Source organism: Desmodus rotundus, chromosome 2 (assembly GCF_022682495.2).
Source record: "Desmodus rotundus isolate HL8 chromosome 2, HLdesRot8A.1, whole genome shotgun sequence".
NCBI lineage: Eukaryota > Metazoa > Chordata > Mammalia > Chiroptera > Phyllostomidae > Desmodus > Desmodus rotundus.
In genome coordinates, this window is record NC_071388.1 from 45544364 (window position 1) to 45560041 (window position 15678).

The 15678-nt window shown below is 43.8% G+C and overlaps 1 protein-coding gene across 1 annotated transcript; it reads right to left on the reverse strand.

Moving 5' to 3' along the window:
• Window positions 1–4262: 4262 nt before the first annotated feature.
• On the reverse strand, window positions 4263–5769 carry SST (somatostatin). Its single transcript, XM_024560988.3, has 2 exons — window positions 5522–5769; window positions 4263–4633 (listed from the first exon to the last, which is right to left on the reverse strand). The coding sequence occupies exons 1-2, from the start codon at window positions 5657–5659 to the stop codon at window positions 4421–4423; spliced, it is 351 nt and encodes a 116-aa protein (XP_024416756.1). The 5' UTR covers window positions 5660–5769; the 3' UTR covers window positions 4263–4420.
• Between the last annotated feature and the right edge of the window lie 9909 nt (window positions 5770–15678).

The window sequence follows — 15678 nt, forward strand, 5'->3', positions numbered from 1 at the left end:
GTCACCACCTAGTCCTAAGCTAGGGTGATGCCAAGGCCTATAGACTGAAGACTGGGACCCATAGATCTGTAATTGCTTCAGGCTAAAAATGCGTACAGCCTGGCTTGTAATGAAACCTCTGTATATGGGACTGAGTAGGAAAGGAAGTGCTTAAAACCCAAAATGATTAATTTTATCCACTCATTTGTTTATTCATTCATTTAGCAAAACTAAAACAGTGATATTGAACATGTAAAAAGAAAGATAATAAACAGTTCCCTGGAAATTGTGCCCCTAATGAAGTCTCAAAATCAAATCCCAATCCCGGAGTTTAAATCCATTTCTACTGTGACAATAGTATGATATACAGAAGAGCTAAATTAAGATATTCTGGGGTAGCCTGCTCTTAATTTACCCAGCGAGTGGTACTTTCCCATGAACTCACCTTTCCCCCTACGGTACATGGGGAGAGCCCTGAATGGGAATTCAGATGGCCCGGTTCCAGCCCCACCACTCACCAGCTGGTGATGTCTTGGGTGAGTTATTTAATCCCTCTGTTTTCCAGCCTAGACTATGTTGCAAAAGTGTATCCTGTATCATTATAATTATTTATATAACTTATTTATTCCATACAAAATAAAATCACTTAGTCTTCCAAACCAGTTAAAAAACTAATCAAGAAAATACTTCAGAGAACAAAAGGGAGTTCTTAGCACCATACTGTTTTCCTAGCGTGCTGTACAAACCACCATCACAGCATGTGGTCATTTTTGGCAAGTCTTGTCTACTAGACTCAGTTCCCTGAAAGCAGAGACTTTACAATACAAACTTCGTTTCCAGTTTCCACCAAATCCGTGACGCGGAAGACATGGTAGGTGATCAAAAATTGAACACCTGGAATTAAGGCACGCTCTCACTTACTAAAGAACTGGAGGTGGCCATCGAGGTATTTGAGCCCAGGCCTGGGGATAGGAATCATGACTTCTCTGCAGAACACTCCCCACAAACAAGTCCATCTCTAGTGTGGGGTCCATCTGCTGCCTGAGACAGCCCCTTTTTCTCCAAGACAGAATTATTCTTTGTTCTTGGGCCTAGTTTAGTAAAGATTGCCCCTCTTGAATGACTTTCCTCTTAATCAATATCTTTACTATTTCTTCCTAATGTTTTTCTTTAACCACAAGAAGCTATTTTATATCAATTGTCTTATTCTCCCTCAGATGCAGACCATTTATCTAGTGGGAGGTGAAGTTCCAGAGACAAAATCAGTATTCACATCCAACCAATGAACTACATCGGTTGTCTAGAAGGGCAGATTTCTTGTGGGACAATGTGGTAAAATAATCAAAATAACCCTGAGTAGAAGAAGGGAAACTTAGGTTTTTTCTATACTTTGCGTCAATTTAATAGGTATCTTGTGAAGACAGCTTCACCTCTCCCTATGTCAGTCTCCAGTAAAACGAACGGTGAGTCCAGAATTAAAGGCATACTTTGTGTCACCATGAAATAGAAGTGTCTTTATAGTGACAGTAGTTTGCTGTAGGGCCAAAAATTTGGTCCTGGTTGGTGGACAGTTAAGCAAGATCTGTCAAAGAAATTTATAAGATAGCTAAAGAAAACTGGACTGATTGAAGCTTCCAAAATACCTATGCTAATCACATGTTTCAATGGTTATTAAAATCGCAAGCACGGGCTGTTGTTTCTGGTGTCATATCACACAAAATAGCCATTAATATCATTCTCCTGTGCCAACTAAAGCATTAAGAATGAATGTTGTTGCTTAGTAGAGATTTGTTTCACTTGGGACTGCAAGTTCATGAATCATTTGTTTGTTCTTTTTAATTGAATTTATTGGAGTGAAATTGGTTAATAAAATTATATGGAGTTAATGACCACTGAGAACTACTATGTGCAAGACACTGCATATTCAATGCGCCATACGCATGGACCATTAGAAGTTCAGACACAACTACTCTTCCACGTATAACCATACAATTATGAATGGTAGAGAGTGTTAAGTAAGCACTATGGAAGGGATGCGGGTTAAATACTCAGAGAAGGGAGATATCCCAAGTAAGTTCTTAAAGCTAGAATTTTATGGAGCAAGAATCACATAAAACACACCTTGCAGGTTGGGTTACCTTGGACTTGTACAAAGGACAAAAAATCACAAAGGAAAAGAAAGAGAGGCTATAATGCATGGAAGAGAGGCTATAAACACCAGTTATAGCATTGAGCACTTACCAAGTAAGTCCTCACCATGTGCTAAAAACATTAAATGCATGGTCTCGGTAAATCCCTATAACTTTAAGGGATTGGTTCTATTGGCAGGCCTATTTTCAGAGGGGGGAACAGAGACCCGGAAAGCAAGAGTGCCCTGTTCTAGCTCTCCCATTAAATGAAACACTAAGTTTTCAGGATTCCTGAAGCCTGTGGTTGTGGCAGAGAAGATAGAAAATGCGATCTGAATGTTTCATTGTGGCTAGATGATAAATAGGCTAGAATGCTAGACTCTTGCAGCGAATCAAGTTTAGGAAAAAAGCAACTTAACTAAATGGGAAATAAAAAGTGCAACCTTCTGGATATTTATAAAATCTATGCCCCATATATTAGTTAAAATGGTCAAAAATCAGCCCTCCTCTAGCCTGTTGAAGCAAATGATGGGAGTCACATCTGGAGGAGATATGAGTCCCCTTGCAAACACAACCAGAGGGTTGTGACTCAGGAAGGTGGGAAAACAGGCTAAAAGATAACTACCCCTGATCAAATGTTCCATTTAATTTAAGCTTTAACTACAGAATAAATGTGTATGTTGGCACATGACTACAAAATTCTTGTCAGTCACCACCATATTACCATTGGGAACTGACTGCTAAAGATGATAATAAAACCTAGCCCCCTCCCCCGGCACTCATACAATCTATGCACCACTCAGAAAACAATTAAGTCGCGTTCCCTTCTGTGCTTTAATCGTAACAATGTGATTCTGTTACTCCACGGAGTTGGTTGGTAACCGTATGTGCATAAGGCATTTAACACAGACAGATCCCCTAAGTGGACGCCCATTAATTCCCTTCTGAATGCATTGTAAATAAAAGATGCACCAGATAAATAAAGGATGTTCTGTTTTCATAGAGAGTGGTAAAGAGGCTTGGGTTTTCTTCTGTTTGATCAGCTGTTCAGAAATTAACATCAACTAAACCATACTCATGTATATTCTCTAACATAAATATTTTCTAGAAAATATGAAGTTCCTCTTAGATATCAATATGCTTCTGTACTATGGAGACTTATATTGAGTTTATGTATTTACACTTGCTCTATTATTCTAGCAGCTATTCAGAAATAGAGGCAATAGTTAAAATACACATCCCTGAAGGGATATCTATTAAGATCCCTGTAAGATAAATTAACTGTCTTTTTATCTCTATTTTTAGCAGTACCATTAAGTGTATTACAGTGCTAATAATAATGGCTAGCACGTACTGAATATTTTATTATTACTTGCATTTTTGTTTGACTCATTTTGATAAAAGGAAAAGATGAGTTGGGACCCCTTCTCCAGTTATTCTAGGGTTATAGTATCATGTCCCAACAACTTCGGCAGTGCAGCATTCGCAGGGAGACCCAGCACACATTTTTTACTGCAGCCCATAGTGTTCTGATGCTTGAATTCACAACAAAACTGGTACTTCCCCCTGAAGGAAGTTTTGGGATCTTACTCTTAAATAGAGGCAGCCATTTGACCTTGTTCAGTTACACAGAGGGTTGTCAAAGAAGATATGAAAGCAGTGGTATTTCTCTAGATAAATGTTCACAGACCAGAAACAAATTTTAAAGCCTCAGACCTTTATTTTAGCTATTTAAGCCAGCTTCTTTCCTCTAATTTCTAAATGCTTTCCCCTGTGTTTTCATATATTATATATTTTACATATCAGCCTGGTCAATACTTGGACATGTCAGCTTGCCTGCCCATAAATACTAATATCCACTTCCACATATAATTTTAATTTTCTTTCATATGTAATTGATGTTTGTGACAGTCCCTTCTCACAATTATCACTGGATTAAAATGATCATCCATAGAGTTATTTGAACTCATTTAAGTTTGAAATCACCCCAACTATAAGGGTTACCATTTAAAACATAACCTTTATCACCATGAGGAATTCTAAATAGTGTGTCTGTGAGGTTTGAAGTGCATATCTCGAATAACTCAACCGAAATAACAATGGAAGTTAATTGTGTGTTGTTGAAGAGAAAGGTTTACTCAATAAAAAATCAAATTCTTGCTTTTCATAATTTCATCATAATTTTATTTTGTATGTACAGTCTTCAGTTTCTAATGTAAGGGTCTTTATGAGTATTGGGGAATTAAGGAAGAGAGATGGGGCTTAGGGGGAAGGAATCAGAGATCGTATACAGACAGCAGTGATTAATCAAGCTAGCAGGATGTGAAAGTCTTCCAGAAGAAATTCTTGCAGCCAGCTTTGCGTTCTCGGGGTGCCATGGCTGGGTTCGAATTGGTGGATCTCTGCAGCTCCAGCCTCATTTCATCCTGCTCAGCAGCCTGGGACATATCTTCAGGTTCCAGGGCATCATTCTCTGTCTGGTTGGGTTCAGACAGCAGTTCTGCCAAGAAGTACTTGGCCAGTTCCTGTACAAGGTAGAAGGGAGACAGAGACAGAGAGACAGAGAGAGAGAGAGAGAGAGAGAGAGAGAGAGAGAGAGAGAATGAGGAGAACGATGATGGAGGAGAAGAAATGGAAAAGCCTAGTTTGAAAGCAGAGTCAGCCACACCCAAGACTCAATTTTCACAGCTGCGCACCTCTGTCACTTAAAATCATTAAGGATATAAAACTACAGATAGTTGCTATAATCGCCAAGTTACACAAAGAGGCTTGAAAAAAAATCAAATGTTTCTGCAAGTTTTCTGTCTCTGCAGGCTTAAAACACACGCATAGAGAGAAATAACAGATCCTTAAAGCAATTCTGCAAAGGTAAAAAACAGGAGCCAACAGTTTGTTTAACTCAATTTCCACGACATAAGCTACAAACTGGAATTGTTCTTACCGTTTTTGCTAAGCTAACTCTGGGGAATGAGACCTTTCACGGTCGTAAATACGTTTTGTTTCATCTGTAGAGTGCCCGTTAGCCCTCCATCCCCTGCATGGGAGGGAGGCATTGCTAAGGACGGTAGCAGAATCAGAGGTGCGCTGTTCCAGCACCTGGGTCAGCTCTTCCCATGGTCAGCACCGAGGATAGATGCCATAGTACCTTCCTGCTCAATTTCCCAGGACTCGGAACTTTCTTGAATGCCCCAGAACTCACCTGTGATGGACTGCGCTCATGGAGGGTGGGGGAAGAGGTAAGAGGGAATTCTGGACTTGGAAAGTTTTCCTAACAGCTTGGAGAGCTGAGAGACCCAGAAAAGCACCGAAACTATTTAGGAGCACCTGTTAAGTCCACCCAAGGGGGCAGGGGCAAGGCTAAGAGAAGAGGGATTCCAGAGAGAGGAAAGAAAAAGTCGAGGCAGTCTCCTTACCTGTTTCCCCGCGGCAGCAGCCAGGGACTTCTGCAGAAACTGACGCAGTCGGGGATCCGAAGGCGCGGCGGTGACACCGCCCAAAGCCAGGACGATGGAGAGCGCGGCCAGCGCGCACTGGAGGCGGCAGGACAGCATCTCCTCGGGCGCCGGGAAGCCGAGCTAAAGCGCGGTTGGTCGAACTCTAGGAGCGGATCTGCAGGCTGCAGCGACGGCTGTGAACCTGGCCGACTCCTAAAGCGGCTTGTGTGCTCTCCACCGTCTCCCTGCTTTTTAAACTCTCTCTCTGACGTCAGACTAGGAGGCGCCCCCAGATCTCTCTAGCGCTTTTACGCACAATTAGCCTCGTGAAATCAATCACAGAAGTGAGAGGAGGCTACACAATCCAAAGTGGTTTAGTTATAAAAAATAAAATAAAATAAAATCCCGCACACCCACAGCATGCAGTCCAGGCCCACAGGATTCCATCCATGCCACGCTCTCTACACAGTCTTTGATATTCCCTGAGCTCTGCGCAGTACACATTCCATAATCTCACTCACTCGTGTCCATAATCTCACTCACTCGTGTCCATGTGCACTCAGCTGAACACAGAAGCTCAGACACTGAACCCAAAGGGACAAGTACGCTGCCACACACAGCTGCATACACATAGATGTACCGGAAACTCTCCCTGTCATCATACTCCAACATGCTAAGAGGGCTGAACAAAGGCAGAGGTATATGTGCGTGACCAGTGGAAATTCAGAACCATTCCTCTAAGAATGAATTTAAGAGTGGAATTTGGATGTTAGAAAAATGGGATCGCCTCTTTCTCCCTTTTATCTCTGTAGAACATCTTGTTGACGATGATGCAATGGGCTATAAGAGAATTACACTTTCCCTGTAACGGAGAAGTTGCCTTAGGCTTCCCCTATATCCCTCTTTCTCAGCAACTGAGAAACTTCCAGTTAACCTGTCTTCCTACCATGACCAAAAGAAAAATTACCAAACAAACAAACAAAATGACGTCTTCATGTGGGTGGCTAGAAACTTGGAGATGAAAAACAGGCTCAGAAACCATCTCGTAACCTCAGTGTGCGAGTCACTGAGCCTAGGAGCCGGCAGAGGAGTCCTCTGGATCCTCTACGGCACGCTTGGAACAAGGCCCAGACCTCCACATTCCAAGGCCAGGGTTCTTTCCACTCAGCTCTGAGTTTTCCAACAGATTCCCGGCCAGGAGAAGTAGTTGTAGGTCAGGAACTAACCCTGGGCTGGACATGCAAAAGTCCAGGAACTCCCTGTACACCTGTGACCATTATTATGTGCCGGGGGGGAGGGCGAGGATCAACAGACCCTTAGTTCTACCCGGCACTCCCCTGCTCCCCACACACATAAAAGGGAAACTCAAGAAGTGCTGTTTTATACAGCTTATGAATTGGTCACCCCAATAAGTCTAGTACCCACTGGCACCATACATAGTTATTACAACAGTATTGACTATATTCCCTGTGCTCTATTTTATATCCCCAGGACTATTTGTGACTACTAATTTGTATTTCTTAATTCTTTCACCCTTTTTTAAACCACAATGCTGTACACCTGGAACTAAAATAATATGGAATATCAACTGTAATTAAAAAATAAAATTAAAAAAGAATTGAACCAACTATAAAAAAACAAAAGAAAGAAAGAAAAGAAAAGGAAGAAAGAAACAAATGCTATTTTAGAGTTCTAGTTGTGGTTAGCTGTTTGCTGTCCAGATCAGCTTTCCGACAGTTTTCATTTTTGTTTTTGCAAAATAATTTCTTATCAAGGAAAAGCCAGCTAACGTGTTGGCATGAACCAGGTAATCCCTGCGTGCTCTTCAAGGGCTGACATCTTAGGATCTTCAAGCTCACGAAAAGCTAAAAGCACGTGTGTTTCCAGAAACAAAATGAAGCAAAGAACTCGGCTAGCACTATGGCCAGCCAGGGATCAGGCACGCCTTCTCCATCCTCAGGCGCACACCATGATGTTGATAGACAGGAGGGTTTCGGGGCCTCCTCCATGTCTTGGGTAATTGCCACCATCTCATTCTGTGTCTGTAAGCCAAGGCAATGAGAGGATGCACAGGAAGCTGTGCTGGAGCTTCCTGGGATTGACAAATCCAGGCAAGAAAGGCTCAGCCCCAGTGCGGCACTAAAAGTAACTCACATGTGTTGGCATAGTCTGGGAGAGCAATGACTCTAGGCTGAAGAACCCAACCTAGGGAACACATGTTATTTTCTCTCTGTTCTGGAACCTCCTTGGCTCCTGACTGGAGACTCAGAGTCTACTTACATCAACCCAGCTGCCCCAAGGCACCCCCAAATTATCTTACACCTCCTGCACTTAGAACTTGGCCCTAGACAGCCCCACTGAATAGAGAAGAGCTTTGCTAAAAATAGCACCCAGCCAAAAAGCAAAGAGCAGCCTTACTATCTTGCTCTGTGTTCTGGGATCTCTTCAACCTCCCTCCCTGGACTGCTGCTCTCCTTCCAGATCCTCCTCCTGCTTCTCTACTACACTTTCTCCACTACCCTCTGTCTCCTTTCCCCTAATCTTTCTCTGAATTCCTCTCTCAGAATTTTCCTTATTCAACCCTTTCTTGTCTTCTCCCCTCATTTCCTGTCCTCATTCCTCTTTGTTGTTCTTCCCTCTCCCCCACCAATTTCTGACTCCAGTCTGGTTTAATCTGGCTCTTTTCCTACCTTCTCTGCATCATTCCTTTCCTTCTCACCCTGCTTAGTCAACACCTACCTCCACCCCTGCCTCTACCTTCTCCCTCTCTCATCTCTCTCCTTTGCTGCTCCCCACAAAAAATACTCATGATCTCCAGCTACTTAAGCACTTACGTGGGAACAGTGAGGTCTGAGTGGTTTGTTTCCCTTATGCCCCTGATGAAGAGCTGAGGCTGTGGATGACAAGAATTCTGTGTTTTGTTTTGTAATCCTGGCTTTGTTAGGAGTCTAAGAACCACTTAAGAGAGAAATAGTTGCAGGACAAGAGGTGACACGAATTCTTCCTTAAACCCTCCAGGCCAAGTTTTGCATAGAAGTTGATTTAGCACAAAGGTACTTCCAATTCCCTCAACCTGATCCCCCTCCTGACAACCCCCCAAACCAGCCTCCTGAGTCCCAGTGGCTTGGAGGGGGAGTTGGTTTGGGGCTGTAGTGGGGACCCTATTTCCCAGACCTTAGTCACCAGGAGTCATCCTCCCCCATTCTTATGCAGCCCCATGGTTCACAGGGTACTTTGTCATCCGCACATCAAGGCATGCTAACCCCATCTCATAGGCGGAAATTCAAGTCCTGGGAGCATAAATGCCTTGCACATGGCACAGAAGCAGGAAGTGGTGCAATCAGAGGGAGGATGTCCCTCTGCTTTAGACCTTTTCATGGGTCTCTGACTCAGAGATGCCTGAGACAACTGGCTGAGCAGCCTGCAGCCAGGATGCAAATGTCTCTGGAAGGCATCCAGCCCTCTTTCCTGGGCAGCTCCTCTGGCCGGGACAGTGTTTGCCACCTCCCAGTGAAATGTACATTTGGGGTGACTGCCTGCCAATATGAGGAGTAGAAACTCATTTTAATAGGAAACAGTAAAACGTGCTAGTGGACCCAGATGTTCAGTCTTAAGCAATGCAGGGAAGTGGAAAGTGTTGGTACTGGGAGATCACAGCCCTGGGTTCTAGTCCTGATTCCGCCACCATCCAGCTGTGGGACTCCCTCTCTTGGCCTTGGTTTCCCATCTGCAAAAGCAAAGGCTTGGTACATAACCTTCATAGTTCCTTCCCTGATAATCAGAGTTTAAACTAGAGAAAATAAAGGGACAAACTAGAATGTATTGTAATGTTAAAATGCCGTTTCTTTTGCAAAATGTGTTTATATTTTGCAAGCTTGTGTTTTTCCAATATAAACACAGGGAGGAGGCAATTCAGCGTCGATTTCACAGGCCTGTTTGGAAGAAAACTTGCTCTTCAGTTCTTGCTTCTGTTACTGACCTGCCCTCACCTCTTTGGACCTCAGTTTCCTCTATCCATAAAATTGATTAACGCAAACTTTTTCTACAGTTAAGACTGAGAATCTGCACTGCTTAAGATGTACTAGGGACATAGATAGAAAAAGTCCTAGTGAGGAAGACAAGAAAGACATCAATCAATCAATCAATCAATCAAACAATATATGTTCAAATTGGTAGGAATTAAAGCAAGGTACAGAGCCTAATGGTTCGGGAAAGACCTCTCTGAGGAGGAATTGTTTGAGCAGAGACCTGAATGAGGTGAGGGAGCTCGCCATGCAAATATCTGAATAAAGATACTTCCTTGTCAAGTAGAAGAACAATCTGTGCAAAGGTCCCGAGGTGGAAGTAGGCTGTACATTCAGACATCAGCAACAAGGCAAGAGAAACCAAACAGATTAGGCAAATCAGACAGGGCTAGGAGATGAGGCCAGCAAGACAGCAGGGCCAGACCACACAGAGCCTTGAATGCTGTAGTGAGGAAACCATTGGAGGTTTTTAAACAAGGGATTGAACTGATTTGATTGTTTCAAGTAATGTCATCTGCTAGGTAAACAATTAACTGCAGGAGGGCAGGAGTAGACAGAGGGAGATACCTTAGGAATGCAAAACCTTTTAAGAGAAAACAGGAGACTGGAGGAGATGAGCACATTCTCCCTCAGACACCCATGGCCCAGCTGGTTGACTTAGTGTGAGAGCATTTCATACTTTCCCAACCAGGGCCTGTCTCCATGGCAGGGGAGGTGGCTTGTGGCTATCACTGGGCACCTTATTCTCCAGATTATTTCAGGCAAGAGACGATGGTGTTTAGGGCTGGAGTGGCTTCACCCTGAATGAGGCAAAGACATTAGGTCTGAGGTTTGTTTTGAAATAGAATTGACAGAACATTCTGATGGCTTGTTTGAATATCGAAGCAAGGAAATGAGAACAATTGGTAACATTCTCTAAAATGCCTTCAAGATCGACACATTCCTGAAAGTACAGGAAATAGATTCCTGACAAAGACTTTTCCTGGACGTTTTGCAAATGGGAAACCTTTTTATTTCCCAGTCAGAAAAAAAGTAAGAATTATAGGCAGAGGGGAGAAGAAACATGAAAGAGTGGAAAGAGCCCTGGACTGGATGTCTGACTTAAGTGTGCCTCTTTCCCCTGCTTAAAATGGGCTTGACAATGCTTGCTTTTGCTGAAATATGATGCAAGAGCCATAACAGACAGTTTAAGTGAAAGTGCTTGGTAAGCCATGCAACATGATAAAAAGAAAAAGGCATGTTTTGTTGTTGCTGCTCTGATGGAGGCAGCCAGGCCTAAGGCCAGGGGTGGTGTTCAATGAGCCAGCCCTCAGGAGCTGGAATGTCCCTGCTGATGTCCTGGCCTGGCCTGGCAGGCAGGCCTTCCCCACACTGGGGACATGTAGGGTGTGACTTGAGGGTCCCGGCAGCTCTCTTCCACAGAAATGCAGCAGATGGGTGCTCAGAGTGATCCATTAAATAATAGTCTCTTCTCTTTTATTTACTTTTTCTTAGAGATACAACACCTTAACACTTGGCAGCTATTAACACTTTAGTATGAATTCATTTGTTCAGTTGTCTTCTAGATTTACAGTTAGCTGAAGAAAGTCAACAACATTTACTTAAAGTTTGACTTTAATGTTGGGAGCAAGAGATGAATTTGGAGTAAATGACCTACCCAGTATGGGCAGACCTTTTGGTGAATGTTATCGGGGCAGCTATGGTGAGCATGTGGGCAGGCTACGGTGAGCATGCGGACTTCTTGCTGGAGGACAAGGGCCTGACAATTCTACAGGGACTGTTCTTTTTATAGCAACTCTACCACCCTGGAGCACAATAATGAAAACTTTCAGTCTTCCAAGACTGGTTTCAGCTGAAAGAGTCCCAGGTCACCCTCCCGCCCCTCTCCCTTGAAGTGGCTGGTTGTAAAGGAGTCAGACTTTCCTATCAAATTAGCTTTCAGCAACTTCCACAAAGCCTAACCTAACATGAGTGACTGCATTGGATAATGAAGAGTGAAGGAGGTAATGAATGATGCCCATAGGGGTAATGTTTTTCCATGAGAAAAACTGAGTGGTCATATGTTGGCCTGATCTCTTGCAGCAGTCTCCTATCTGGTCTGTACCATGTCACTTTCTAGCTCAACAGCTTTCAATGATTCCCCAGTGCCAACCAGTTCAAGGGCAAACACAGCAGCCTGCAGCCGTGCTTTCTTGGACTCTATCTTTCCTGGTCAGTCTTACTCTGTGTCGTTCCCCGTGGCTCAGCCCCCCAGGCACCATCCTCCTGCTGTGCCTGTGCATCCCCTGCAGGCTCCTGCATCCATTTTGTGTGCACACCGTTCCCTCCACCTGGGACACCTTTGACGCACCTCTGATTGTTAACATTATACAGCTTATTCTAAGCTTTTTCCAAGAGGCTCTCTTTTAGAATCAGCGTGGCCTCTCCTGTGCTCGAAACTGTCTTCTGTGTCCCTAGTAGAGACCCTCGTGGGTTACTTTATATTTCTGTGCTGTGGATGTCCATATGTCTCAGCCATGAGAGATTCACTGAGCAGAACCTTGTCTCAGCCATGTTTGTATCCTCCTCAGAGACCATAAAAATATGAAGCACAGAGTAGTTGCTAAAATATAATGGTTGGGTTGGAGGTAAACTTCTCTTTTCTTATATGTAAGTAGGTCATATATGTAAGCATCCTAATAAGCTTTAGGTAACCAAAGACCGTATCACTTGACCCCCACTCTACCCACTCTAGGTAGCTGATACATTTAGGAACATATAGTTATCGATCCCTAAATCTACTCTGAGCTTCAAAAGAAAAACAAACGCAAAAACAAAACCCTAAACATTGCTCAATGTCATTGTTCCTATGTATTAGACCTAACTGAAGTTGTCACATGACTATGCTAAATAGTAATTGAAAACGTAAGAGTCTTTATATATCTTTTGAAAGGCCCAGGGAGGACACACCCATTGACTACCGCGGTAGGCGCATTCCCGTGGCCCACAATAGCGGTGAATAACAAGGCTAACTCACTTCTTTGTAGGGTCTCACATTTGATTGTCTGTTACTATTAACCAGACAAGGGAATGAAGGGCCCAGGTTACATAGTTAATGTGTAGCTGGGCTGATGTCAGAGCCCTTTCTGTCACTCCAAAGTTTCCTTTCTCACCAGGCAAGGACACATTGCCCCTAATTCTCTTAGTTTTCCTTTCACTCTGTGGGTCCATTGTTCTCTCCATGAGCATCCCACTTGTGTGTCTATGACTTCTGCTCAGGGCTCCTCACGAAAATGCGACTAAGCTGTGCTCTGCCCCTCTGTGCCAGCCAGTGACATCGCTCAGTTCTCTTTATCTGTCTCCCTTCTAAAAACAGTGAGGATATTTCCTTGTCAGGTGGAAGGACAATCCGTTCGAAGACCTGAAGTGGAAGTGTAGCTGGTTCATCCAAACATCAGCAACAAGGCAAGAGAACAAGACCAGGCTGGGTGAACCAGAGAGGGATAGAAAATGAGGCCAGGGAGCAGGCAGATCCTTCAAGGCTGTAGTAAGAAAACCTCTGAAAAATTCTGAGCAGGGATTTGACCTGGTTTGCCAAATATGAGGTGTGAAATCTGAGGTCTTCCAGTGCAGTTGGCAGGAGAGAGGCTATCTTGACCAGCTGAGTCTGGAAAAATAGGGCCAGAAACCAATGGCCTTTGCCCTGGAACAGTATGGAACAGAGGGCAAAGTCCTTTTCGGGGTGCTTCTGAGACTTCTACATCGAAACAGAATGATAGAGGCGATATAGTCACAGAAATGCCCTGCGGAGCGAATGTATCCCTACGACTGCTTCACTTTCCCCATACTGAGACTTGTGAGTATTAATCTAGACTTCCGGCTCTTAACTTTGGCTCTGCACCAGGATTGCCTGGGAAACATTTAATACCATTGGTGCCTGGGCCCCAACTGTAAAGATTCGACACACAAGCTTGTTTCTTCTGTTCTCCCCTCCTTGCTCTTACACGCATCATCTCTCTCACCTTCCCTTTTATTCTCTGGCTCATATCTTCTTTTCTCACTTAACCCCAACTTTCCATTGCTTCCCATCCCACCTTTGACTTGAGCGTGACAGACTTAACTCTGCTCCATGGACTGTCCTGATCTTATCCTAAGAGCTGAGGGCAGAGATTAGGACTGGGGCCAGAAGGGGACCCATCCTCAGACCAGGGCCTTCAAAAGTATCTAGTCCTAGTACCATAAGATTTCATTCATACGTGGAATCTAATGAACACACTGACTAATAAGCAAAATAAAGACAGACTCATCGATAGAGTGCAGGATGATAGATAAGGAGGGGAAGGGGGGTGGAGGGATTGAGCAAGAACAAAAAAGGACTCATGGACATGGGCAACAGTAGTGATTGTAGGGGATTGGGTGTGTAAGGGGACTAAATAGTAATGGAAAAATACAATAAAAATAAATTAATTGATTTAAAAAATAAATAAAAAGAAAAAATTATCTAGTCCTACCCATTCCTTTACATAGGGGAAAACTGAAGTCCAGGAAGGGAAGGGATTCAAGAAACTTCACAGTGCACTTGTGTCGTGGAAAGAACATGCACAGAAATTAGGGAATCAGAGCCTCCCTGTGTATTCTTTCCATGGCCTGAGTGCACTGTGAAGTTTCTTGAATACCTTCTAGCCAACTGGTTAAAAATGGCCCTGTCTTGTCCTCTATGTGCCTCACAGTTAGCCTGAAGCAAAACCCCACTCCCTGACAAGAGCATTATCCAACAGAGAAAGATTTGGGGATTGATGTGGCAGGCCTTCAAGCTTGCAGTCTCCATCCTTCTCTGTCTGGGTTTCCCAATCCCACAAAACCACCAGACCTTCTCCCCCTGGCGGTAGCTGTGTGTGACTGCTTCAGCACACAGAACAGACAGCTGCTTGTTAAACTGAATTCTCGTGCCCTCTGCTGGCTAGACTGTAGAGGACAGCTTCCGCTACAATTTTAGGGCAGGATTTTACTCATTTCTTCATGTATTCCACCAACTCTCTGCACTCATTAAACAGAGAACACTGGGCTTGATGGTGGAGTTGCAGAGAAGTACACACAAAGGAATCTCGTCCTGCAAACATGCGATTATTGAACACTGCGTGCCAAACGCTGTGCTGAGGATTCAAATATGAAAAAACTCAATCGTTGCCTTCAAAAAAAGTGATCTGGTAAATTAGATAGAATTACATCTGAGCCACAGAACCAAAGAATTAGCACTAGAAGGGACCGCAAACGCCTTTTAACCCATGTTAGTCACTATAGGCTTCCCAAACTGGGCCAGAACCAACTGCATGCAGGTCTCAGGGACTACCAAGATGCGGGAAGGAGTGTTACAGGGATTCTGTTTTATTGAACCTGATTCTGCCACAAAGCTTCAGAGGAACAAAGGCTTGAAGGGAAAACACGATTCCAAAACTGCAGGTCTAATATAAATGGTCCTCTTACCCGCCATCAGAATGCCCTCCAGCCTCATGGGCCTGTGTTCACCATCAATGTCACACTTATGGCTGGTCTCAGAGTCACTGACTTAGTCACGTTTTTCACCCACACAATAGAATCTCACTCCTTTTGCAAGATCTCTCCAAGAGAGAGGGATCTCTCCCATACTTTTAGAGAATCTCCCTGCTGTTTTAATAACCAAGGCCTATACTATTTATCAACTGAGGCCCTTACCTGTTAAAAACCAGTGTTTACTCACTGTAATGGGTTGAATGGTGGCCCCCCAAAAGATATGTCCACATTCTAACCCCTACCACCTGTGAATGAATGTGACCTTATTTGGGAGTGGGGAAAGAGGTCTTTGCAAATGTAATTAAATTAAGGATGCCAAGCTGAGATCATCCTGGATTATCTGGGTGGGCCCTAAGGCCAGAGATCAGTGTACTTACAAGAGACAGAAGAGAAGACAGAGGAGGCCATGTGATGTGGGCAAAGGTTGGCGTGAGGCCGCCACAGGCTGAGGAATGGCAGGAGCCACCAGAGGCTGGAAGAGGCAAAGACAAACAAACAAACAAACAAAGAATAGAGGTTCTGGAGGAGTCGTGGCCTGACTGATGTTTTGATTTCAGAGCTCTGCCCTCCACAACTGCAAGA

What these genes read in the sequence shown, in the direction of transcription:
- SST (XM_024560988.3), bottom strand. Translation starts at nt 5,659, where the DNA reads ATGCTGTCCTGCCGCCTCCAGTGCGCGCTGGCCGCGCTCTCCATCGTC. An exon ending in CTGCTGCCGCGGGGAAACAG is followed by an intron (nt 4,634 to 5,521) that starts GTAAGGAGACTG and finishes TACCTTGTACAG; the next exon opens with GAACTGGCCAAGTACTTCTT.